The sequence below is a fragment of the Ursus americanus genome, chromosome 3, assembly GCF_024610735.1.
Source record: "Ursus americanus isolate L20-20 chromosome 3, mUrsAme1.1.p, whole genome shotgun sequence".
NCBI classification, from domain to species: domain Eukaryota; kingdom Metazoa; phylum Chordata; class Mammalia; order Carnivora; family Ursidae; genus Ursus; species Ursus americanus.
Genome location: NC_142129.1, coordinates 13040828 through 13068274, shown reverse-complemented (window position 1 = coordinate 13068274; position 27447 = coordinate 13040828). Strand labels below are relative to the sequence as shown.

The 27447-nt window shown below is 51.0% G+C and overlaps 1 protein-coding gene across 1 annotated transcript in view; it reads left to right on the top strand.

Annotated features, from left to right (window-relative positions):
- TMEM178B (transmembrane protein 178B) overlaps positions 1 to 27447 on the top strand; it is a 335799-nt gene that overhangs the window by 288653 nt on the left and 19699 nt on the right. Inside the window, exon 3 of the mRNA XM_045792495.2 lies at positions 7658 to 7795. Within this exon, the coding sequence (XP_045648451.1) occupies positions 7658 to 7795 (138 nt within the window). The remainder of the gene's footprint in view (positions 1 to 7657; positions 7796 to 27447) is intronic.

Here is a 27447-nt window from a genome sequence, read left to right as displayed (position 1 = left end):
GGGACTTTCCGGGGACACATGCTTGCGAAGCCACACGGATTTCTGTACTGTGCACTCCAAGCAGCTGTCTGTGACACACGATACAGAGGAGGAGACGTGGGAGCGTCTCAAGACGGAATGGTGGATTGTACTGGTCTAGCTCCTCACTCCCAGTAGGAAGACCCCGGGGACAGAGGGTGAGGCACTGAGCAGGCTCTTCCCAGCTGTGTCTGGTTGGCTAAGTTGAGTTTCCTCTTTGTCATTCCCTCTGCGGTTCCTGCTGTTGTACCAGTGGGGCTACAGGGAGAAGGGAGTCTTGTGATTTTTTTGGTTTGGAGCTCTGTTTCTCACGTCTGGGCTTTTCTTCCCTTCTTCCTTCTCTCCAGGCACTTGGTTTAGCTGCTGACCGAGCTCATCAAGCGAGTACACATTTTGCAATTTGCCTTCCATTGTTTTGACAATGGATGTGATTTGTATATGGAAGGATCACATAATATCCCTATTTATGGCAGCTCTCAAATCCGTAGATTTGGATGAGGAGGGGCGAAGCTCAAGCCTGTCTTCTGGCCTAGAAACCACTTCTTGGTTCTACAGCAGCTATCTTTTCCCCCACGATCTCTTCCTGACCTGAGGGGCGGTGCAGAAAGGTCTGTTGGGTTCTTGATCTGTGGGGCATCATGTGTCATCAAACTTTGTGGTAAGGAGCCCCCACGCCACACGGCTCTTTGTGATCTGGAACCTGGACCTATGTTGATGTTTTGTTTGTATACAATAAACAACTATATTGAATTGTTAAATGATAGGTACCATTGGGTTTTAAAAATACAATCAGATTGGAGGAAGAGAAATTGGCTTCAAGGCACCGTGACATTTGAGTCCCTGCAGGGCATTGAAACAGGCTGGTACATCCCCCCTCACCCTGCTTTATGCCACGCTGCACACAGTTTTAGCAACTGTGGCAGGGTGGGATGGTGAGCTCATTTAGCAAACAGTTTTTGAGCACCTGCTTATGTCAGGCAATGTGCCAGGGATGGGAAAGACAAACAAACCCAGACATGACCACAGCCTTGAACAAGCTTGTATTTACTGGAAGGAGGGATACATGAGTGATTATACGAAGAGATGTGAGAAGTGCTGGAGGAGCCCGGCACTGGACACCAGTGTCTGCTAACGCCCCCGGAGGCCTCCCAGATGTTGACTTGTAAGCAATACCTCTAAGGATGATGAGAAGCTTGCCGGTGGAGCAGGTGGGCAGCCATGTCGACAGAGAGCACAGTACCCTCAAGGGAAGAGGGAGGAATCTCCATCCACTGTGACCGGTGCCTGGGGGGCTTGGAGAAAGATGGAGGCACAAGGGTAGGCAGAGGGCAGTTCTGAAGGACTTTCAAGGATCCAAGCAAGCCGGGCAGACCTTTTTGTTTTCCTGTAAAAATAGCTTTTTAAATATAACCACATTATACTGAACCAACTTCATTCTGAAAGAAAGCTATAGGCAAAGTCTCCCGTTAGCTACTTCTCTGTTTCAGTTTTAATGAATGATCACGGGGGCCCTCGCGGCAGAGTCGTGGTCCTGCCCATGTCTCTTCCTTCTGGTCAGTGCAGTGCTCACTGCAAGAGCCCGGGGTTCTGACAGCCTCTGTGGCCACCAGCACCTCTGCTGTAAGCTACTGCGGCCTCCAGCTGCTTGGTCCTCAGAGGAGAGGAGGCAAAAACACTCATCTCAGTGGTAATAAATAGAAAGATAAAGCCTTCACATCAGCTTCTCTAGGTACCTGAGAGGCATAAGAACAGATTCTAGAAGGCTCTTCCCTCTGGGTACCCGATCTTTAAGTAGGGGCTAACCCTGAATTGCTCCTCAGCCCTTTTTATGCTTATGAACGACAAATGCAAGAGACAGGGAACATAAAAAAGAGTGACTCTAAGTGACTTACGTTTCTATTCATATTTCTATAGCTCTAGCTTTGTGCTAGGGACTGTTCTAAGCAGTTTAGACATATTAACTGACTTAATCCTCTTAATAACACTTTGAAGCAAGTATTATCATAACCTCCACTCAAAATGCGGAGACCGAGAGCCAGAGAGCTGGGCTAAGTTGCTCAAGTTCACACAGCCAGTACGCAGCAGGGCCGTATTTTGAACCAGGCATCCTGGGTCCAAGAGTCTGTGCTTTCATCCCCAACTGTCAGATCTCTGTATGGTTACCCAGAACCAGACCCCCACTTCCTTCAGACATGGTTAGTGTGCAGTAATTGGGTCCTGGAATATTCCTTCTCATTTGAATCCATTTGTCCTGAGTTAATCCCACTGCTGGTATGTTCATTGCAGACTATCTCTCTCTGACTCTCCCTTACATCCCAGACTGATTCCTTGTGGCAAAAGCACTTGAGTTCTGGCCTCGCCGTCTCGTTCTGCCTTCCAATTCCTGTAACCTTGAACCCCAAGGGACTGATGAATTTGTGAATGAATGTCCAGCTCCTGAGGCAGCCCGTACTCTTCTACCCTCAGAGCCTGGGTGATAAGCTCGTATCATGCAGAGTGAGAGCTTACAGCAGGCAAGGCCAACCCAGACATGCCCGTGTGGCCGGCGAGGACCATGGCCTTGCTGGTCACCCCATACTCTTGGCTCTGGGGCTATTAACACAGCGTCCTCCCCCTCATCTCCACTGGGTACCATCTCAGGATACTTACCCTCACCGTTTTTTGTGGGGCTTGGGTTTTTGTTTTTGTTTTTGTTTTTGAGGAGAAAAAAGAATTATAATCATCGTCATTTTTCTGTGCGAGGTCTTTAAAGAGCAAATAGAAAGATATTCAGAGCCCATATATATTTTCCTTCTCTAAGTGGTATTTATTTAAATGCAGATATCCTGGTTTCCCATGTAGAGTTGTAAGCAATACCTTTCAATTTAAATGTTAATAGAAGTGTAAACTTCAAAATCAAAATTTTTCTGTGAGGAGAACTGCTTTTTCTGGTTCTATTTAATGGTGCCCCTTGCCTTTCCTCCACCACCCTCCCTCATTATCCACCCCCTTTTGCACACCATTTCCACTGTGCTGAACTACATTCTTTTTCTAAAAAGTTGAGAATGCACCTTTCTCGTTTCAAAACTTGGAATGTTGTGTTCGGGTCATGGAATACAGATGATGGACTCCAACCCAATAGGATTCATGAGAAGATTTTTCCCTATCTCAGCTTTGGCCTCCAGAGTCCAACTCATCCTCCTGGGCTCTTTCTAAGGGATTATTCTTAGATCAACCCTGCATAATATTTTAACAAGGCTTCAGATATGTGAGTTAGGTTTTCTTTCTTTTCTAAAAAGGCAGGAAGTAATGGGGAACGAGATTCAAGCTACATAAGTTCCTGGGTGCAGAGCATTGCTGTGGGCACAGCGAGCAGTCACGGAGAGTGAAACAGGTATCCTCTGACTCCCGAGGAGAGGAAGTAGGCACACCGGGCAATGTGGATGGGCAGGAATGCGGCCCTCTGCACCTGGCTCATTCCACAGACAGAGTGGCAGACGGGATTTACTCCAGTGCAAATGGGATTTACTCAGGTGAAAACCAGACATAACAAAGATTTCAAGACAGTGGAAACCATGTGTATTGCCTTTTAATTCAGTAGCAGCCAGCATCATTTCCTTCCTAAGGACCTCCCACGTGCATGTGACATCCAGCTTCTACTTACCTTTATTTTCTGTTCCCTTCGTTTTCTCATTATTTTTATCCTGTTACACCATGTGTGTTTTGTAAGTCTTCTTAAGTCTTTTTTTAGGAACATGATAACGCTGTTAATACAAAAATTAGAATCGATTTTATAATATAAATTTCAGTGACTTTGACTCCACTATTTTAAGGGGTCAGTTTGTTCTCTGGATGTTTTCAGTTGACTCCCGTTCTTATTTCATGGAGACAAAATACATTTCATGTCTTGCCTCTCTGGGAATATTAATAATAATTTTGAATGATTGCCTCTTCTCTCTGCGGCTTTGTTTCCTCAGGTTCTTCAGCTCCCAGGTTATAGGTACATGGTGGTACTGGCTTGTTGGGGGCCGGGGGCAGAGCGCTGCCTGGAAGCACTCAGTGAGCCGTGGGCTTGTCAATGGGAAGCTCTGTTGTAGAGTGGTTGCAGGGGCGTAGGTCTTTCCTCTCGTGCTGGTCATCCCTGGAAAGACCTCTCTGAGTCCCCAAGCTGGACAGCAGAGGCCAGGCAGTCCATGTCGGGGGGCCGAGTGGAAGGGGGCTAGGGACCCAAGGTCAAGCATTCAACATTCCGTGTGTGAAGGTCACTTAATCGCCTATGTGGCATGAGCCTCTCCCCGCCAGTGCTAGGTACCCCCACTCTGCCCCCCTGGGGAGGGGAGCCCCCAGCGTTGTAGAGTGGGCGAGGGGATCGAGGGATCTAATTCCATCACGGACAACTTCCACTGATCCAGAGGAACCCGCGGCTGCCTGTTCTGAGCCTCTGGGCGACGCGGTGGTTTGGCTGGCAGCTTGGCCGCTGCCGCGTCCAGTTTGACTCTCACCAAGGCACCATCCACCAGCTTTGTCGCTTCCAGTCCTGCGGTGTTCCCTGTCCTGTTTGCCCATCCTTGTGGATACCTATCTTTGAAAAAAAAAAAAAATCACGGAACTGTAGTTCTCAGTAAATTTGGGCGGCGGAGAGGCTTGATAGATTTGTTCAATCGCCATGACAACCCAGTAGGTCTTTAACTGCGTTATTAATATTATTTTCCCACACAGCTCACTCTTCCTTTATGTCACTGGTTTGTCGAGAAATTATTTAACTTCTTTGGATCTTGCTTTCCTTGTCTGGAAAATAGGACTGTTTCTTGTCCTGTATTCCTTGCACGCTCTTGCTGCGGCTGCCTTGAATTACTATGTAAGTCCGAGGACCAAATACCCAACCGCACATGCACGGCTCTGCAAACTCGGGTTCACAGGGTGATGGTAAAAACCCTCCCGATTGGTGAAAATACTCAGGCCTGACCTCCAGTCTTCATCCAGCTTTCCAGATCAACAGCTTAGCCCGGCCCTCAGCTTTTGCTGACAAAGTGCGCCTACTCTGTGCTTGAGGCTCACAGCCCATCTCAGACCGGGGGCACAGGTGACGGTTCCCCTTCTCAGAACTTTTGCAAGAGAAATTATCTTTTTCATGCCCCTGCCTCTGCCATTTCCTCTAAGTCAAGGACTTGACTTTCCTCTTGCAACCATGACGACCTTCCCGCTTCCTCCGATTACATTTCCTTTTCCTGTCCAGCTCCGTTTGTCCATTCCGGGCCCAAGGGGACACACCTTATGGGACACGTTGTCCACTTAATCCCCCAGGCAGTACCTTTGCTCCAGGGGATCTGCAGAGCCTGAGGATCAGGAAGGCCTTCCCATGAGCAAGGCCAAGTGCAGCAAAGGGGGGACGAGGGTCCTCTGTGGCTTCATTGTGTTGTCTATCTCCAGTGCTGCCAAAGGGTCCAGGATTTTAGAAGCCCCTCATGCACTGAAAAGGGAACCACTGATCTCACAGAGGCATAGAATGAAATTTCCTGATCTGCTTAAGGGGAACATAAACCTACTTTACTCCAAAAATACCCTGACCTCTCCTTCCCCACTTCCGTCGTCTCCTTGCCCTTGACGACAGTGGAGAGTGGACGAAGCATTTCCAGGGGTCCGCCCAAATGGACTCACACGTCAAGGAGGGGTTTCTTCTCCACCAGGGCGCCAGCTCGGGCCTGGCTCACTCGAAGGACTGTGGGTGGCAGCGAAGGAAGAAGGGCTGAGCAGGTGGCAGCAGCAGAAGCCAGGTGGGGAAATGGGGGCAGGACAGCCACGCCAGTTAGCGCACAGGGTAAGAAGTGCCTGTGCGCCTGGCAAGACAGCACCTCCTCCTTTCACGCTGGCTGTGGACGCCTGAGCCCCAAAGCGGGAGCCGGCCCAGGCCCAGGAAGCTTCCTCGGACACATCGGTGATTGGCACCATCTGTGATGTGGCACGATAATTAGGCAGTCCTGGCAGTTCCCATTAAGTGACTAGAACGGGTATCACTTCTACCTGGCTGGGGCAGGCATTCCGGGTTGGGGAGGGGAGGACCGAGGAGAACAGCTGGAGCAGGAACCTGGATGGATGCTATGGATGAAATCCGTGGCGGAAATCCGTGGATGGATTTCTGCCTTTGCCACAGGGTCCTGTCCTGTTTCCCGTCCAGGCTGTTCTCCTTTGCCCCTCCCTTCCCACGCCCCAGCCAGCTTCTCCTGGGCAGGTGCTGCCAGCGTCTCATCCTCCCTGTCAGGTCAGGGGAAAAGGCTGAGCCTTCTCTAGCCTAACTGTGCCAGGATCTGCCATGGCTCCTGATGGGGGTGACTGGAGTGGGAGAAGAACAGAGGGGATGGGACGCCCTGCAGAAACCTTCCCCTGGATTTGTGAGGGATGAAATGAGATTGACCCGTGCTTCCCTGGGGTGTGGATGTAGTTTGCTGTCGGATGCCCTCCCCTCCACCCTCATTCTCCCCCCCCTCCCTTTGAGAGAGGGGAATGCCCTTGGGGTCCTCCAGGCTGCTCCAGCAACCCCCTGGGCACAGAGGCTGGGCAGGTGGCTCGCTCCTATTTGGCTCTATGGGCTGGGACTAGGGCTGGTAGTTGGGTTCCACACGGACCACAGAGGTGGACAGGGAGCTGCAGGCCTGTGGGTGCCAGGGCAAGGTGAAGGGAGTCAAGGACAAGCAGCCAGGGTATTACCCAGAAGGAGGTAAGAAGGCTGGATGTCAGGGAGGGCATGGGAGGCTGGTGGGGGCGCTCACTGGAGGGGGGTGGAGAGAGCCAAGGGCAAGATGCTGAGTGAGGGTGGCTGAGATGTGAGAGCAGCTTTGCCCTCTCCCGCTAAAAATACTGCCTTTCCAGACAGCCCTTCTCCTGCCTCTACCCACATCGGCTTTGTAGGGCGGAGTCAGAGAGGCAAGAAACGGGGGAAAGGCCAGACCCAGAAAACTGGACTGACCTGGGTTCTGGGGGCTGAAGAGGCTGCCAGGGGGCTCTGTGTGAGAGCAGGAAGTGTGGCTTCCCACCCTGCAATCCCACATGCAGGGAAAGCTGAGCCCCTGGGAGCTGGCTTAGAGGGGAAGGAACAGGACACCAGCAGCACGGGACCTGCTGGGGAGCCCAGGCAACCCTGGAGGGAAGGAAGGAAGGTCCCGGCAGGTGCAGCCAGCCCGCCAAGACCCCTCCCTCCTCTGAAGGCCCGTTTCTCCCTGAGAGGTGACTGATGTTACGGGGAGCGCCCAGGAGCCGCACAGATCTGGGCTCGATGCCCTGTTCTGCCGCTCGTTAGCTGCATGGGGTTCAGCAGTTCAGTCCATTTTTCAAGTAGGAATAAAGGTGGTACCTGTCTCAGGCGGTTGGCCAGATGCTTGGGAAGGACGGTGCTACACCTGGCACCAAGGAGGTGTAGAAGGAATGACAGCAGATGATGACGCTCTCTCCCCATGCTTATGAACCCAGCTGTCCTGGTCTGCTTTTGGCACCTACATAGTTACCATCCGGAGTGCTCTCCTCCACAAAGGGAGCTCAGTGGTGCAAACCTGTCCGAAAAGGGTAGGTTGCCTTCCTGCTTTCCCCTGCTGCCCAGGGTCGGGATGCACCTCGACCCTGAGTTCTAGGTCCCGAAGCTAACTGTTGTCCCCCTGCTTCCCCACAGACCTGCGCAGGATGACAGCCGGCTTCATGGGCATGGCAGTGGCCATCATCCTCTTCGGCTGGATCATCGGCGTGCTGGGCTGCTGCTGGGACCGAGGCCTTATGCAGTATGTGGCAGGGCTTCTCTTCCTCATGGGAGGTAAGGCCGCAGGCTCGGGCGCCTCTTGGGGGGCAGAGGTCCTGGCCACTGACATTCTGGGAGAATGGCTAGGGGACACTCATTCATTCATTCATCAAACATTTTCTGAGTTCCTCGTAGCTGTCTGCTACCCTTGCAGCTTCTGGGGCTCCACAGGCAGATAAGATCTGCTCCTTCCCTCTCGGGGGTCTGACTGCCTGGCGTGGGAAGGATGGTGTGGCCACAGAGTGGGGAGATGTGTCCGACCCAGACAGAGCACGAACTCTGAAAATGCGCCGGCATTTTATGCACATCCTGGACTTCGGGGTGGGGAGCCGGCGCTCTCCGGGCAGTTTCCTTTTCAAAAGCCTGTCCTCACCCTTGATTTATGAGTCCTCAGTGCTGCTACCATTTCCAAATAAGGCATTCTAAGGGTGGTAGGCCGGGGCTAGACCTTCTCTCATATCTGTCTCCCTTACTCTCTGCCGATGTCACGGCCATTGAACTGCTCCAATGTCCCTATAAAGGATTGTAGATATGGAGAACTGTATGGCTAGGAGGAAGAGGGTCCAGCCCACGGGAAGTCAGGTTGATCCCTACTCTGCATGCGCCTCTCTTCCCCACAGTCTCCGTCCAGAGCTGAAGCTCACCATCGGGTCTGCCCCTTCACCATCTGTTCCGCAAGGAGGAGTGGATTGGTGCACCGCGTGGAGCTGGGTGGGGGGAGCTGGCCTGGGACAGCGGGAATTCGTCGTATTTATGGGAAGAAAGGAAAGCGAGTCCTCCATGTGGAAACGATGGCCGTTAGACTTTAGGTGCCACTTGCTTATGGCCAGCTCGGGTCCCCTTTGTGAAGTGCCTGACACCGGGTTTCCGGGCAGAGATGGGAGGCGGGGGGGGTGGGCCAGCCTGAGGAAAGGCAGCTGCTGTCCCTGTGGGTGTGCGAGAGACGTCTGAGGGCTAGTGAGCGGTCAGCTGGGAGAGGAGGAGAATTGCAGGATCATCTTGGGGCCCGACGGTTCGCCCTCATGCCCTTGCCTCACAGCCGTGATATGCTAGAAACGAGACCGGGCTTTCCAGGCTGACCAGACCCTCTGCCCCAGAGTCAGATGTCCCGCACCTGTGCTCACGGGGGAGCTAGGGGGCTCTCTAGCCATCCCTACACCCCTCCTTCTGGTCTCCCTCAGAGACAGGCCCACAAGACCTGCCCCGTCCTTTGTCCGTGCCCTGTGTCCTCAGTGAAGCAAGGCTCGGGCCCTGACCTCCACACTCTGCTTTAGCCAGCGGTGGAGACCTTTACGTTTCCACCTTCCAGTCCAAGTCTCCCACAGGCCCTGAAATGTAAAAAGATAAAAGCCGAGTGGCTCTGTTTGTAGTGAGCGTTCTCTCTAAGATGCTTTTGGTGATACAGAGATAGGCTCCAGTAAACGGGCTTTTCTAAGGCTCTAGAAAGGTCTCCCAGGAATCGGAGAAAAGCTCAGCAAACAGGCCTCGGGCAGAGCAGGAATCCTTGAGCTCTGGGAGCTGACACTCTTTGATCCCCACCCTCTTGAGGTGCTTGCAGCTCCCTGCACGCGTGCCCCTCTCTCCAGGCCCCAAGCAAGGTTCACAGCCGGCCCAGGTGCTAAGTCTCCAGGACCTTTCAGCCCTGACAGCTTCCTTCTGGGTGGCTCAAGTCAGCTTCCAGAGAGACCGAGGAAGAATGTGATTGGCCCATTGATCCTCTCTGGCCAGATCTCACACCATTGGTCAGGCAGTAAGCGGGCCAGAAGTGAGTGACAATGGCTGGGCCCACAGCTGCGACCAGGGTGGGGTCAGGGGCCCTTCCTGCTCACCTGGGCCCATGCATGGGAACTCTCTCCAAAGGAGGTGTGGGGGCCTGGGGCCCTGCGCGCAGCCAGCATGCCTGGGGCTCTGGGGCTGAAGGTCTGAAAGCTTTGATTAATTAGGGATCAGGGGCCCTGCCCTGCAGGGTGCATGAGTGGGTGCGTGGCTCACCATTGGCCTCCGTCACGCTTCTCAGTCACTGCATACACCAGTCACCAGCAGAGCTCTTAAAAATACTGGTGCTAGGCCCTCACCCCAGAGCAATCCCAGCAGGACTTCTGGGGGTGATCCCATGTGCAAGCAGGGGTAAGAGCCTGTGGAACAGCTGAACTTTAAAGTTCTCTCCAGTGGTAAAATGTTATGCTTCTAGGGGTGAACCGGTTGGCCAAGACCTCTCGTCATTTGCTTGCTTTCCACTCCCCCACCTCTTATGATTATTTCTCAAAGCAAGAGATAGGCAAGTGGCATAACAGGGCTTCGGTTATTACCGTGCAGACCTCTCCGAGCCCTGGTTACTGAGGGGCTCAGCGAAATCTGCTTTATAGGGCATGCACTGTATTTTTTTTATGACAAAATCATAGCTCATGATAAAATGTTAGCATCAAGAGGAGCTTTGGAGAAGTTGCTGTTCTAAGAGCTGTTTCTTGCTGATTGGGGACAGTGTCCTGGTTGGAGTTAACCCATTCCATCCACTCTGGAGCTTTATATCTCCTCCCAATAGAGGCTAGGGAGACAAGGGGTGTCCACACACCTCATGAGACCATCAGGCCAGGCTCCAACAGGAGGGGAACAGGGACAAAGCCACGAAGCGCTGATCCCTCGAACAGGGGTCTTTTGGGGAAGCTGACGCTCCAGAGGGTGGGAGAACACTCCCTTCCTCCTCCAGGTCGCATCCTTTCCAACGAGGCCAGACACGGCCATGGGCGTCCAGGTGCCCAGAGCAGCTCCCATCCGCTGACCCCAAGAATTTGGCTTAATTAGCTGGAGAGGGAGCCGACTCAGGAGCAGAAGCTGTCCTTCCCCACCCCCCCCATCCCCGTTCAGCGGAGGGAGCTACTGAGAGGCCCAAGGGTCAACCTTGAAAGGATGCTTTGACCTACAGAACCCCATGTGTCAACACGGAACCCTCCCAGAACCTGACCACTCCTTGTCGTCTGGGAGTTAACCTTCTAGGGTTGGCCTTCCCAATGCTTGGAGAGTCCGCTACCAGTGACAGCCATCTCATGCGTAGGGCAAAACGATCAGTCACTCAGACTACAGGTATTTATGGCAAAGTAGGACAGAACAGGCCTCAGAGCCCTAGCTTTTGCCCAGATTGGCATTCCGGGCATCTGTAACCGAGCAGACTGGGGCCCAAAGGATTAGACCGAGCTATGCAAACAGCTGGTGGGGACCCACTGCAGCGGGGGGCCGGGGCTGGCCAGACAGGGGTGTGCTGAGCAGATGGAAGAAGAAGGGTCTGCAAGTGTGAAAAAAAGGGAAATTTGGAGTCCGGAGTCCAAGGATGGAATTTCACTTGACATTGGTTGAAACTACCAGGGCCAAACCACAAACACAAAAACAAACCAGCAGAATTCTATTAACAACCTCTTCTCTGTTCCAACATGAAGGAGGAGGACGGCCCGCACCGTGCACCACTTGTTCCAGATTTAACTAGTGCCCAGGTCTCACCGAGGGTACCCTGTACCCTGTGAAGTAACTGGCAACAAATTGTTTAATTAACGCTCCGCACGGAAGACGCAGTTAATTACGCAGGGCAGCTCTGTTGGGCCAGGAGGCCGGGGGTGGTGGGTGGGAGCCAGTTTCTCCTTCGGCGGGGCCTCCAGGAGCGGAGCCAGCCCAGACTGGCGCGGCACCAAGCGGGTGAAAGCAACTGCCAGAGACGAGTGTCTTGATGACTCATCGGTGGCATTCAGAAGCGCAGGATCAGGATGACACGGGGAAAGGCAGCGCGGTGGGGGAGCGTGGGACTGCTGCAGGTACCTCGTAATTCTCCCGCTGGGGAACCTCAGAGCCCCCGCAGGACACAGACCCGCAAGATGAGTGTGAACGTCCAACCCACACCCCACCCCCAGCGCACCCCCTCCCATGCGCTCCTGGATGACACCCGTCATCTCTGCCACCACCCGGGTCTGAGCCTCCGTGAGCTCTTGTCTCCGCTGACCCTGGAGCCTCCTGTCTAGACGCCCAAACTGACTCCTCTCTGGCACCCAGCAATCAGTCCTTCTCAGGGTTAACATAATTTTTTAAAAATCAGAAGTCAGATAGGTCACTCATCTGCTACCAGCGCTCCAGAGGCTTCTGGTCAAAATAAAAATAAAATCCAAATTCTTTACCGTCTTTTTTAGAAGCTGTCTTAGCCACTTTGGGCTGCTATTACAGAATACCAGAGATCGGACGGCTTATAAACAACAGAAATGTATTTCTTCCTGTTCTGGAGGTTGGGAAGGCCAAGCTCAGTACACGGGCACATGTACTCCCAGTACATGGGAGCCGCTTTCTGGTTCACAGACAGGCGTCCTCATGCTGTGTCCTCATGTGGTGGGCTCCCACAGGGGGCTCTGTGTAGCTTCTATTATGAGGCCGCTGATCCCAGTCACGAGGGCACCACCCCCATGACCTAATCACCTCTCAAGATGATTATCTCCTCCTAATTCCATCACCTTGGGGGTTAGAATGGCAACATGTGAGTCCTAGGGGTACCCAAACCTTCTGTCCTAATGGGAGCCCTGTGTAATCTGGCTCATATTACCCCCCAACCCCCTTAATCTTCTTCTCTCCCCGACTCTGACATCACTCCAACCACACCGGCCGCCTTTCCCGCCTGGAGCACACGGAGCGTCATCCCGAGGCCCTGGAGCAGACCGATGCTTTTGCCCATAATGCCCTCGCCACCCAGGCCTCCTGGCTGCTCCCTCAGACCCAGACTCCAACTCAGAAGTCACCCCAAGAGAGAGCTTCCGGACCACCCAAATTCATGAAGCCCCTGCTACTCTCTACATTTTAATCAATTCAGCCTCCTACGGCACACTCACCACTTTCTGAAATGTGTGTCGTGTTTTGGTTTAGGTGGGGTTTTTTTTCTTAGCAGCTTAAAGCAAACATTTATTATCTCACATTATTCCACGGATCAGAATTCCAGGCACAGCTTAACTGGGATTTCTGCTCAGGGTCTCACAAAACGGTCATTGAGGTGTCAGCCGGGGCCGGGGTCCCCTCTGAGCCCAGGATCTTCTTCCGGGGTCACAGTGTTGTGGGCGGGATTCCATTCCCTGCTGCCGCGCTCAGGGAAGCTTGCAGAAGAGAGTCCCTGACTTCTTCCATCTCTGACCTTCAGCTTTCCTTTTTTTTTTAAATCTGTTTTTTAGATTTATAATTTTAGATTTATAGAAAAATGGAGCAAGTAGTACAGCGAGTTCCCATGTGACCCTCGCCCCCTGCACACAGGCTCCCGTATCCTCAACGTCTTCCATTAGCAGAGTCTGTGACAATTAATGAGCGAATATTGACAGATTCTTATTAACAAATGTCCATAGTTTGTTCGGTTTCTCTTAGTTTTTACCTGATAGCCGTTGTTTGTTTGTCTTTTCCTGTCGCGCTCCCATCCAGGATCGCGTAGTGCATCTAGTTGTCACGTCGTCTTAGGCTCCTCACGGCTGCGGCCGCTTCTCAGACCGCCCTTGTTTAATGACCTCCGTGGTTTTGGGGAGCACGGCTGGATGCCCTCTGCTGGAACTTGCCTGATTTTTTCCTCACGATGACGCTGGGTAGCAGGTTGGAAGGGAAGTTGCACGGGTGAAGTGTCATTTCATCCCACCGTGTTAAGGGTACATCCTGTCCGCGTGATTGAGGAAGTTGTCCCCGATCACCTGGCTGCCGAAGTGTGTGCGGGCTTCTCTGATGCCGAGTTACTCGGTTTTCCCTATTTCCATACTGTTCTCTGTGGAAGGACGGCACCAGGCACAGCGCACACCTGAGGAGTGGGGACTTAGGCTCCCTCTCCTTTAGGATAGAGGATCTGCAGAAGTTATTTGGAATTTTTCTACGAGGGAGATTTGTCTCTCTGCCCCATTTATTAATTTATTCAGTCATTTATTTGTATCAGTATGGACTCATGGATATTTATTTTTTACTTGGGGTTATAATCCAATACTAGATTTGTTTTATTGCTCCAGTTCCGACTTTGGCCATGGGCCCCTTTGACATATTCTTATCAATGCGGGGTTTGGGTTTTGGTGGTTGTTGTTGTTTTTTGTTTTGTGTTTGGTTTTGGCACCACAAGGGGCTCCAGGCTTCTCTTGTATATTTCCTGCCATTTCTCCAAAGAACCTGGTGTTTATTGGAGAAGGGTGTGTAGACACCAAACTCTGGGTGCTAGGTGTCTGCAGTGTTGTTAACATTCATTGCCTCTCTCCCCCCACTTAGATGTAAAGCTCCATGAGCTTCAGAACCTTGTCTACCTTGTTCTCCAAGGTATCCCCCAGGTGGGGAATAGTGTCGGCACTCTCAAATATCTGTTGAATGCATGCATTGCAAAAGCGAATTATGGGTAGTGCAGAGAAAGTATTTTGCTTTGTCTCAATGGAACAGCTGTCCTTTAAGAAAGTACCCTGCCTTATCTTCTGTTCCTGGCCTGATCTTCTCCCCTTATGTGGGATTCCTTATCATCTTTCTCTCTTCATTTGAACAGTCCTAGGGTCTGTGTACTTCTTAGAAAATGTCTCAAATTCCCTTTGGAAGTAGGGGGTGTGAATTATACATGAATTCATGAAGACCTCTCTCTTTAATGGGGGCTCGAGACTGTTGGAAGTAGAAGGGACCTTAGAGACCATCCGGTGTGATGTCCCTGTGTCTCCAGATCAGAGTGGTGGTGTCAGTTGTCGCAGGCCCCCCAGCTAGTGAGTGGCAGCCCTGCAGCCAGCGCCGGCCTGTAACAGCAGCTCCTCCTGCTGCCTGGGCTTTCAGCTCTCCGGGCCACATGTACATCTTCCCGCACTGGCATGCCTCCAGCCTGCTTCTGAGCAGGTGCGGTCCCAGAATCTCACTCCATTTCCTTTCTGTTCCTCCCTTCTCAAAGCTCAAAGGGGCATACGGAGGAGATCGTGGCCAGAATTGAGGGCACAGGTGGTAATGGGAAAAGGAAATCATTAAAGGTCCTTTTCCTACCACCTGTGACCAGTGTGGCCTTTTCTCCCTTCCCAGTCAGTCAGGGGGAGCGAAGAGAATGTCCTAAAGGAGCTCGAGCTATCAAACTTGAGTGATTGCAATGATCTGCACACCAGTGATGCCAGATGTCTCCCCCTCCACTGGGCTCACTGGAGAGCAGTTCGGCTGTGCTGTGAACCCCCAGATACCCCTCTTCTGATAGACAGAAACCTTGATAAAGGCCCAGCAATTCTGAGAATGTACAAGCCTAAAATGGAAAGTCTGAGGCAATAAGGGGTTTGGCCTGGAGGACTCTTCCGTGAGGCAGTGAGGTGATTTTAGGGCTGCCCACAAAGTAGGATAAGATCTAGGGTTGCTGTCAGCCTCTCCCCACTGTCGCTCCTAGCTGCCCGCTACTTAGAAACATGGCTGCGTCTGCATTTCTGTCAGTCCCGGAGGCACCGTGCTTTCAGCTTCACGATGGTGGGTCGTTGCTTCATGACTCATGGGTAAGAAGAGGGAGCCCATGTAAATTAGATATTCTGAGCTGGAGGAGAGGATAAATCCAGTAACTCAGTGACTTACCACAGTGCAAAGCTTATAAAACCCTCGATAAATGGTGGCTGTTACTGTTACATGAATGCCCCAAGTGAAGTCCATTCTAGGAGGCAGAGAAGTTTCTATAACCTACCATGACCAAACAAGGGCACAAAACCCATCTACTTACTGTTAAACTGCTTTTATAGGTTCATGGGAGATTTTCCCAGAACATCACAACTCTCCTCCTGGCTTTTTGTCCTCCAGACTTTCTTGCAAAATCCTGAGCAGAGATTCACGAAGTACTTCATACCCTGGAATATATCTGTCTTGCCTTTCAGAAGGTGCTTATTCGAGTATTTATTAGCATTTGAAAATTACATTCAAAACAAAGACATTTGGGAGAGGAGACACATTGCCAGGAGGATTAAGAAGCAGCACACACCCTTACCTAATGTGGAACGAGGGACCAGGATCAATCACTCCAGCAACCCAGGCAACGGGAGGGCTTCATTTTCACCTGAAGAGCTGGAACACATCGAAAGGAGTTGCACCTTTGGCACCCTTTGGGACCTGCCTGCATTCTAGATTTGCACTTTAGAGGAGAATAGTAAGCAGCGTCGGTCCTGGACACCCAGATCTTGTCAGTGAGGGCCGTGTCCGAATGCTTATAACACTCAGCGAAGCCACAGTGCTCCATATTCCCCAGGACAGGGGGGCGCTTTGTCATTAAATTCCCCGAAGGAAATGCTAAGACAGAAAGCAGAGTCTAGAAGGAGGTGGAAAGGAGGCTGGATGGTGAAAGTATCCAGGAGAGCTCCTGGGAAGAACCAGCCCTCGCCTCTTGGATGTCCCTTGCTCACACATGCCCGCGAGCTGCCCTCCAGTCCCTGCCACCTAACTGGGGGTTGAAGTCCTTGTTCAGGAGCTAGAATCCTCCAGCTAAAAGTGGGAAGTAGGTTTTATCACGAAGAACTAGTCCAGCACCAAAGGAGCCAGGTGACTTAAGAAAGTTACTTAACTACCTTGCATGCCCTCCTTCCATTTTCTCATCTGCAAGGAGGACTAATGATAGTACCCGCCGGAAGCATAGTTGTGAGAGTTATAGAGTTAGCTCATGTGAAGGGCTTAGGACTTGCTCTCGAGAGTTTTAGGTGTTATTTTAGCTACTTCTCTGTGAAAGCAACCACCTTCCATGACACTCCGTGCTCCGCAGCCCCGTACCATCACTAGCAACACCGTGCAAAGACCCTGCCGTGGGATGATAAAGATGAAATTGCTTGAACAGATAATGTCTCTCTGGCTAGTCACTTATTCATTCAGTCAGTAAATACTCATCGCTTATCATGTGCCAGATGCCGTTGAGGCACTTGGGCTAGCGTGGGGGATAGGGCAACATCCTCATGCAGCTTACACTCCTGTTGGGGAGACAGATAAGCAAGCACCATAAGTACAGAATACACTTCCAGGTGGTGACGGGGAACTGTGGGGAAAAAGCAAGCTGGAAGGGAGGTAGAGAGTGATGGGGCATCGCCGTAGATGGGGGGCAGTGGGTGGGCAGAAGGCCTCTCCGGTGGTAACAGTTGAACAGAGGCTTGAATGGAAGCCTTCAGGGGAAGTTTTCCATTGAATGGAAGTCTTCCTGGGAACACTTGGCAGGATCGGTCCTTGCAAAAGCAATAGCAGGTGTGAGGGACTTGGGACGGGCGTGAGCCTGTTGGGTCTGAGGAAGTTGAGCAAGAGGACAGTTGTGACAGGAACAGAGTAAGTTGGAGATATTTCCCAAAAGAGAGATGTAGGGCCTCGGAGGCCATGATATGGATTTGATTGATTGAGGGGGCATCATCCCTCATTCTGGCCTGCCTTCTGTCTATCTCACAGATTGCCCTGGGGTTCCTGCCTGGGCAATCCCTTGATATTATGTGGCATTTATCAGTGATCTGGCTTCCCTCTGGGGTGCCGAAAGCTAGAGCTTCTTCCACTTCCCGTGACAGTTCCTGTGAATGGGGGCATGGTACCTAGACCCCAGGGTGGCCAGGTCAGGCAGGGGGACTGTCACGTGCCCCTGAAGATGTTGCATTGCTGCACACCTGGGGGCATCCCACCCCTCCAACCAGGACCAGCTGCAGAATTTGCAAGATGAGAACCTGGAACCCATTCTTTAAACATGAAGAATTTCAAGACAGTGACAGCAGAGCCTGAAAGCAAGCACACGTGCCCATGAAGCCAGCTCCGCCTCCATCGCTGTCCCATGCTCACATTCCCTGACCCCAGGGCATGGCAGCCTTTCCCTGAGAAATCAGGTCTTTGCTCTTTCTGGTCCTAGTTCCTCTTTTCCCTAACTTAGGACAAGTCTGGTGTGCTTAAAATCACCCCTGGTCCCTGATGACCAAATAATCACATAGACATGCATTTTCCCCTTTCCTTGGATCAAAAGCTGGCTCCCCCCGCATTGCGCACATGACATGAGAACAAGACGAAGCTGAGTTTGTTGTTGACTGCACTCAGGGCGAACAGCACCTTGCAAAACGGGCAGGGTCCCAGAGCAGGAGGATAAGGTCAGGATTGATGGAGAGTTAGAGGTTTGCTTTAAGGCCTGTATTTCAATGCAGGTGTTTGTTGAGATTGGTTGAGAATACTGATCATGTCTAGGATTGATGGAAACCTCAGGATCGGGAAAATCTTCGCACGCACACTGTCGATGTTTTCAGTGGAAGCTGATGGATCTGTTGTTGCCGTAATGAACAATGAAAAGCAGTTATGTGGGCAGGACGGACGTGGAAGTGCAGAGGAGACAAGGGAATAGCAAAGTGAGGTTACTCTAGACGGTAAGGCAAGGTTTTGGTTCAGTGTCTCAGCTAAGTGTGTGGTGGATGACTTGGGATCTTGCTCAAGATGAGTGATTTCTCCACAGCCTGGTACCCTCCTGGCCAGCCTGCCTCCACCAACACAGACATATTCTGAATTATCCAGGGACTATAGACCAGAGTCAGGCCAGGACTGTGCACGCTACAGTGTCCTCCTGTCATGGTAACAAGAACCTGTCTTTCCTGGGGTGGAAATAACATCACTGCACTGAATTGGGGTCCTTGCTTGCAGACTGTGGATTATTGCCAAGAGCGGGATGGGGGAAGGACAGGCAGGAGATGAGAGAGGGCGGGGTAGCTGGAAGACCATCTCCATTATTGGGGGGGTGGGGAAGGGTTGTTGAGAAAGAACAGATTTCTCCAACAGCCTTTTCAGTGGAAACAGAAAGACCCAGAATGTGGTGGTGACTTCATAGAGCTTGATTGCCATGGAAACTTAGGTGATTTCTAAAGCAGCTTCAAAAGCTTCCGTCCCTATGGCTCTTCTAGGATGTTCTTGCAGAGGTGTGCAAGCTTCAGAGAAAGGGAACTTGTCAGGCAAGCCTCTGGCTCTGAAATGAGTCATAAATCAAAGAAAAATGCTCATTCCTGAAATAAAACAGAGAGACCCCTACTAGTGGGCATAAAAGTGGCTCCTGGGGAAACAAAATGGAGGAGCAGGTATAAATGAGGAGGAATCTCCTCTTTCCTGCCCTGGGGGGTTAAGGACAGGTGAGAATCGGCATCAGAAATAGCCAAACCCGAGGAAGGGAGGAGGGGAGCTCTGCCCACGAAGCATCTTGTCACCCTCACTACTTGGATGGCTGAGATGCTTTATTGTGAACACAGGAGTTAGGGCCCCTCCTCCCTCTGGGTTCAAGCTGGCTTGAACTGGCCTGGGTCCTTGAGCTGGGGGGCAGGGCCAGGCAGCCCCACAGCGTACAGGCAGGCACACCTTTAAGCCTGGGGCAGCACACCTGCGCCTCACTGCGGTGATGCCCCCTATGGTTGGGGGTGGGGAGGAGCTTGGCATGGGGAGAGCTGAATGGGGGGCTGGTGATGGCCTCGAAGCCCTAGGGGGTAATCGTGGGAGAGTGATTCCAGGAAGGCCCTAAAGCATTACTCTGGAGAAGGTTTATAAAGATGGACGCAGAGAGGTAAAGGAATTCTGCTTTGGTGAGTGACGGTGTGCATTTTATCCCCAAGTATAAAATAATTGGAGAACGGGGGCCTGTGTGAAGCTCTTCTACGTCCCTGACATTCTGGACGTCTTCTGATTTCAAATATACTTTCCTGTTAACCGGATTGTGTCTCATACCACGTGTCTTGATTTGGGCTTTGGAAAAAAACACTCTCCCTGTCTATAGAAGCCACAGGAAGATCAAGGATACCCAATGTGGCTGTGAAAGAGGCCCACGATACAAAAGAATTCTGGGTCTGAATTTTCAGCAGTGAAGAGGACAAGGACAGCTTCACCCATCCAGGGAGAAGGTGTTGGCCAGGCAAAAGGGGCGGAAAGGGGATCAGTTATGATTTGGGTGACGCGGGCAGTTCACAGAGCTCCAAAGGTGGAGGGGGGGAGGAAAGGCCTCCATGGACCTTCAAACCCCCATGGGAGGCGGGTGGAAGAGGCAGGGCGGGAGAGAAGAGCTCCCATTTTGGAGCATCTGTGCCATATGGGTGGTAGATGTTCAAACATTGATGCTTTCATCTTCCCATCAGCCCTAATTTTGTAGAACACAAACTAGGCCCAGAGAGCCACAAAACAAGCAGTTACGTAAATGGTGGAGCCTGAAACAAGGTCTTCAGGTTAATACCCACTCTTTCTTCTTTGTTCCTGGGAAGGCTTCTGGGCCAGTGCACCTGGGGCCGAGAAGCAGCCTGAGGCATTAACCAGCCAGGCAGGCAGGCTTACTCGCAAGCCTACATTGACACCCGAACCAGAATGGTCCGATCCTCCTCACCCCTATGGGTAAGAGGCAGGCAGGTGTTCATTTGGGGGCAGGGCAGGAGGCAGAGGGGTAGAGAGGCCAAGAAGGAAGTCACTTCTACTACCGGAGTGTTAACAATAGCATTAAGTCCAGATGTGGTGAACCCAGCCGCGGGTTCACCACCTGTAAGATAGTAGCTGCCTTCTAGGATTGTGCTAAGAAATCACTGAGAAGTGGGCCGTGCTGAGCATTGTCCGGCGTGTAATGAGCCTTTCCTACGTGTTTATCACGTGCTCAGTTGATCACTGGCTCTTACCTTCTTTGTGGTTCCTAGCGCTTGCTTCAGGAGTTTAAGGTCACATGGTTCCCAGACCAAAGGATTCCAACTCAAATCTATTGGACTCTGAAGCCCAGGTTTGTACTTAGCATGCAGGGCTAGCTCTCAAATAAAAATTAAGTCGTCGACATGTTTATGAATCTCAGGCCACCATGATCCATCATGGTGGGTGAAGACTATCGTTCTTGGGGGCGCAGAGAAGATGAGGCTGACTGTGTGGAAGGGAGGTTTCTCAGAGAAATAGGAAAACGAGCGTCTTTGGCCAAGAGCCTTATCTTTTCGTATGCTCTAGACAGAAGACAAAGCTTGGGGCTCATGGAGCAAAAAGAATAATCTTATTACTTCTGTAGCTCCGCCACCAACCCCCTCATCTCTTGAAGTCTGGTTTCTGTTGCCACCATGTCTCAGAAGCTCCTTTCTAGGAGACCTGCTTCCTCCTGGCTGTTCTGCCTGTCACCTGTCCTTGAACCTCCTTTTTCTGACCTCACATGGATTTACCTGTCTCTGTTTCTCAGACTCTCATCTCTTGTCTTCCATGACAGTACACTCATGACTTTTCCTTTCTTCTGTGCCTTTTCTGTTTTCTTTGCTCTTTACTTTACCTGTAAGTGTGGACTTCAATGCTATTTTCTTTTTCCCTACAAACATGTCTCCTTGTCACCAATATCTGCTGTCGCAGTGACAGTGACCTCTGCACGGATGAGTCTGGAACCGGTATGGAATGGCCTTTGCTGAGCTCCAGCCTCATGTTTTTAACTGTTCTCTGGACGTCTCCACCCTTCTGGAACCTCAGACTAGCCTTGAGCTAGACTCGTGCCTTCTCTGTATATGGTATGCATGTGCTTTATGTTTATGGCGTACTGGCTTACTGTGGGTGCCTGACAAATGTCAGCTTCTGTCCTTTCCCTTCTCCCTATGAAATGAGCTGCTTTTCTTGCCTTCCTCTGCAAAGGAGTCTGCCAGTCACCTCTGAGTCATTGCTCACTTTTCCAGTGTCACCCATACCTTAGCGTTGACTGTCAGCACCTGCCAATATTTCCTTTGCCATATTCTTTGTGGCCGTCTCGCTCATGTCCATTCCCTGAGCACCACTGGGGCCCTTAGTACGATGCTGGCGTTGCCAGTCGTTTAGCCCTGGGTGGACATCTGTGTCCCCAGACTCTGAGCCTCCATTTTCTCATCTGTAAAACTGAGGGGATGCCACAGTGTTAATGAAATAGAATCATATATAGGAAAATTATCTAGCAGAGGATACATTTCCCAACTCTCCACTTAATTCAACCTTTACACCATTCCGTCTTTCTAAAATACACCTCTTGCCATGTCCTTTCTCTGATGAAAGCATTCTGGGGCTCCATGTTGCTTATCAAGTAAAGGTCAGTGTTGCCACCTGGAGTTTAACGTTGGCCACAGTCTTGCCTCCAGACTTACCTGCAGCCACACGTCCTGTGCTCCCTCCGCACCACCCGCCATTGCCTGCCTCCATGCCACCCTGCTTGGCCTGACGAAGTCCTCTGCTTCCTCAAGGCTCAGTGCTCACTCAGCATCTTCTAGAAACCCTTTGAATCAGCTTAACTAGAACCAGACTCTGCCTCTGAACTCAGACATCACTTTGTCCCATTTTGATGGCACTTACCTCATTGTAAATATCTCCGGGAGCAGAAATCGAGAAAATGTCTTATGTCCCCTCTGGGTCAACCCTCCATGGTGGCAGGGGGCCTGTTCCTTGCTGGCTCCTCCAGTGGTCATTTGCCCCTCTTTATTTTAAACCTTAATATGGTTTCTAGTAACTTTGACTTATTGGATTTGGGTCCTTTCTGCTAAAGTAAATAGATTAAAGTCAGGACCATCTTCCTCCAACAGTCTTTCAAATATTTGAAGACCGCTCTATAGCACTTCCTAAGAACTGCTTTACAAACTAAGTGCAACTGACTAAGCGTTGATTGAGTGCCTACTGCATGCTGGGCATTGTGCTAGCGCCCAGGACACACAGATAAGAGCACGGATGGTCCCTGTACTTAAGGGCCACCCAGGCAGTGGTGGGGGCAGCGTGGTGGGTGCCCTAACAGAGGGGCTGTGCGTGCCCAGAGAAAGAGGAGCTTTCTGTGCCGGGGACCCCAGAACAGCCCCAAGGGGGCTAGAGATTGAGGCTGAAGGAAGAGTCAAGTCAACTCGCCCTTACTGTTGCCCTCAGGGGGCTTTTACACCATTGATAACTGAACCTGCACCGAGACCAAGAGTTGGCCACTTTCTAGAAGCAGTATGTCAAGTCTTTCTTTATTCGTCCTTGTTTAGGATTCCACGTGTCATTAATACATTTCCGTTTTTATATTTCTCTGTGTAACTAAACTCTGTCATGAATGAAGCAAAAAAAAAAGTCCTTTTTATATATTAAAAAAAAAAAAGCTTAAGCAGCTTTATGTGAAGGTAAAATGTAAATCTAGTATGATATTTGACCCCCTAATTTTGGCCCTGGGTACGAAGGAATGCCAATAGCTGTGTCCTTCCCACTACTCCCCCTACCAAAACCTAGGAACTTAAAGATTTCACCACACTTTCAGGCTACAATTTATTTAATGAAAGTACCCCCTCTGGCTCAACTCTTAACATTTTCGGACAAGTTCCATTGCCATCACAATTCCCAGAAGCCTCTGAGTCTAGCTTTTTATGGTGCCTGAGTTAGTATGGCCAAGGGGAAGTTGGACGGTTCTCTCTTGATCTCAGCATTCCCATCAGGGCCCATAAAGTAGGAAACCTCTCTCTCCAGGAGGACACGCCACCTTTCAAGACTCTATTTCCCAAGGGAGAAGAGGGGACTAACTTCTCTGGTGAGGTTGGCCAAGAGGCTGAGCTCATAGGGCCTAGCACCATCTGAGTCCCCTACCCCTCCTTGCTTCTCTACGCGGGCAGCATTCCCAGGTCGAGGCCCCAGGGTCAGGCTGGCATCAGGAGGCCTATTTGCCCTTCTTTTCTGGGCTCAGCAGTGTGAGTCAACACTTCAGGATGAGTGTATCTGCTTTGCAAACCTGAATGTTCCCTTAGGCAAATCATCCTAAAATGTCAGCCTGGGGGAAAAGTATGGGTGCCCTTGAATGTGGCCAGGGGTCAAGCCACAGTTGCCATGCCAGCCTTATCATTAATAAAGCTGACATATTTTTGCCCCACCGGCCTCCTTTCTGTGACTCTTTTCTCACTAGAGTATGAGTTCAGAAAGCCAAGATGAGTAATTATCATCCCCCAAATCTCCAAGAGAAAAGAGGAGTGAAAAGAGGTGCCCAGGTTGAGACCCATTGATGAGCCAGGAGGAGCCGGTGGGAGGGGAGGACACCTTCCATGGATTGGGGTCCACACTGAGCTCCTGGGGGTTCCTCTTCTGACTACCAGCTTCCTCCGTCCCCTGGGTTCAGCTTCTGGCCAGCTGGGAAGCTACAAAGAGCCTTAGTGAAAGAAAGTTAATGCTGTGATCTTGATTCGTTTCCTTTCTCGACCTCCCCACCCTCCACCTGCTGGGAAACTCCTGTTCCTCCACAGGGCTCACCCCTCTTCATGGCACAACCACGGAGCAAAGCTGTGTACAGGTTATGAAAGGTCTTCCAAGTTCTCTGAACAATTCAGCAGTGAGAGTTTCATTACCGGAGCCATGAGTCTGAGTGCTTCCCAGAACCTCCTCAGGGCTGCCTTTGGTCACAACAGAGGCTCTTCTCCCCATCTCATCATCTAGTCGATAGGTCTTCCCGAAGCACCACTGTGTAGGGGGGAGAAGAGGGCTTCTCTGCTTATAATGCCTCCAGTCCAGCTCCAGAGACAGTCCACATGTGGGAGGAATGAGAGGCAACGTAACAAGCGGCCAACGCATGGATTTCAGTCCTGGCTCTCCTACTCGCTAGCTGTGTGACCTTGGGCAGTCTCCTTCACCTCTCTGTGCCTCAAGTTCCTCAGCCAAACCTCATAAGATTGCTTGGAGGATTAAAAGAGCTAACATGTGTAAAGCCCTCGCAACGATGCCTGCCATGTTGTAAATATTACATATCAGTGTTGGATCCGTATAAAACCATATATGTGTTCAGTGACCCAGCGGTGAGGTGACATCATCTCAGGGAAAGGTCAGACCAAGCTAACAAATGTCCCAGGCATATGGAGACATAAACCAAACCAGGTGGCAGGCTCGCCTGATCTGGCTACCACCCCAAGCCTCTTCCTCTCCTAATTAACACGGCATTGGCTCCGATCAGATAGGGTAGAAGCCTGAGAGATTTCTTTCAGGAGCCAATTTCTTCCAGACACTTAAACAGCTGGGCCCCCATCCTTCCCCATTTAAAATCAAGGCAATTTCGAGCAAAGCCTCATATGCACACTGATGTCGAGTAATGGCATCTAAGGGTCTCCTCCAGCAGCCCTTCTGTGCATGTCAGGGGATGAGAAGCACTATCTTCTCTCAGGTGGCTCATGTTTGACAGAATGACTGGCAGCCCGTCCTAGAGCAGTTCAGAGAGAACGGAACCGTCTTGTCCCAATGCGGAGAGTCAGGGCATCACTTAACTGGAAGGACCATAGAGATCTGGTCCTTCCCTCCGTATAGTACGGTGGAGGGATCATGGCAGAGGGATGCAGTGATCTGCCTGCTTCATGGGCAGGGATGGGACCAGAACTCAGATTTTCTGATTCTTGGCAGAGTTCTCCTTCTACTATGTGCATCCCCATTGGCTGTAGTTCTCCTACCAGGAAGTGCGTGTAGGCTGCCTTACTTACCTCTGGGCCAGGAGGGCCTTGGCCCACCAAGACAGGATTGGTACATAATGATTGCTGTACTTGTGCCGGGCTTGCTGCTGGCCCTGGCAGGTGATGTGGCTTGCGTACTATTTAGGAAGATCAATGACCAGAGCAACCAGGAAGCTGTCGTGTCAGAGATGGTTTGCAGGAGGTTTTGAATTACTTCCAGCATTGTCCCGAGCATGAAACCCAGGATAAGATTGACCTCCGCCCTAGAGATTCTCCACGTTTGCTCTGCGGACCATTGTCATCCACCAGGAAGGGTTGGCCTAGAAAGGAAAGGAGAGAAAAGAGAAGCAGCGGCAGGAAGATGGCATGCGCTAAGTGGCTTTACTCTTGGAAGCTCACTGTTCACAGCTTGAGAATGTTCCTTTCTGCACAGCTGTAGATGCCACTCTCCATTTAGTTAAGAAGCCAGTTGGATCCCACCAACTCTCAGCTCTGAACCAAGACCCAGATGGATAGGAAGCTCCAAAGATTCACACTGAGAAGGATGTGAGACTGTGCTCTTGGTTCCTTGCCTTTCTAGAACTCCTCACCTGTACATGTATGCCCACCATATGGGAAGCTCAGAGCTCACCACGGACCACCCACCTTTTTGCTCCATAAAGCATGAAATAGCCCAAGGCAGGTGGGCAGAAGTGGGGTGGACCAGTGGTGACTTTTTCTGGGGGATTTTTTTTTAATGGGGGTAGTGGGAGCAAGTATAATGGATAGTTCTCAGATGTTTCTGCAATCAAATAGTCGGAGGTTTTATGGCAAAATCAGATATTTGCTCTGTCGCCTATGCTTTGGGACCTCTAGCAAATTATTTAACTGGAGATGACTCTGGATTATATCACGTGTGTTCCATGCTGCGCATATATGCACACACATGTGATCACAGCCTCAGGAGGTGCAGGAGTCACAACACATGAGACTTGGCTTGAGTCAGGTGCTTATGTCTGAAGGAGTCACTGGGATCTCAGAATGGCTTCCTGGTGAAAGAGCGGTGGTCATATTTTAACAAAGAGAGGAAGCTGTGCTGTGTAGACTAGAAATGATAAAAAGACAACTCTCACAGTCCACGATATAGTAGGTGTTTAATAAACGAATGTGGGAGAATTCTAGATACCGCCCCTGTACGTCCGAGGAACCAGGTCAGAAGCTTTGCGGCACCTTGGAAAGGTCCCCAACTCCTGTTATGTGGCTATTCCCAACACTGCTATTGGGGCTCTTTCCTTTGCCCCATCCTGCTTGACCCCCAGGCTTATAAGCTGCTTCACAAACCCACCGGTGTCGTCATGTGACTAACCCCTGCCGGGTGCTATAACCTCTCTGAGCCTGAAGAGAAGTTCTGTTACTGAGGATGGTCTGTCTCAGGAACATGGTCTGACATCTTCCAAGTCCCATAGTTCTGGTTCCACAAAGGCCACAGAATCAGGAGTCCTGAGTGAGCCCTTCCTCTGGTTTCTGTGGAGAGCGTTGCTTCCTGGTGTGGCGTTTACCCTGGGGCGGGGCCGGAGGGGACGTGGAGTGGGTGATGGAGAGGAAAACAGCAACCTCATTTTTTTCTTGTCCTCCAGAACAATTTTTCTTCACCTCCCTTAAAGCCTTCCATTTCTAATATTATACCTTACATATAGAAAGCAATTTTAACTTCTGTAAGCCTTTTCACATTTATTATCACTTTTCAAAATAATCCTGCAGAGAGGGTATTATTCCAGTGCGGAATTTCTGTGAATATAAAAAGGCTTCCTGAAGCCCAAGGTGCCCAGTGAAACATGGGTAGGTGCACACATGCGTGGGGACGCGCGCACACACAGGCAGGTGCACGAACCCCTCAGCGATCAGAATGGTTTAGGAGGAGGAAAAGGATGGGAGGGCCAGGCTTGGTGTCAACTTCATTCCCCTCTAGGTTTCAAAGCCTGTATTTTCACTTGAAAGCCCTAGAGCCTGGTAGTCCATTTCTTCTAGTGACATGGAGTTCATGCTCAGTGCTGTGTGTGATGCAGAAGGAGACCTCACTACCACACCATTCTGGAGAAAGTGGCAGTCTAGCTGAACAAACTAAAACAGAGGACAAGAAGGGGTCCCTATAATTGCCAGGTTACCTCTTCCAGACCATAAAAGCTTTATGGATTCAGGGGGAAAAAATGTGAGTAATCTTAAGCTGGGCATACCCAGAGAAGGCTTCTTGGGAGACAGGGCTTGGCTTGGACCATCAAGGCTAGCTACATAGACTCTGTGTAGACCGGGGTAGAGGATGGAAGTGTCTGACTCCGGTCAAGGACACCAGAC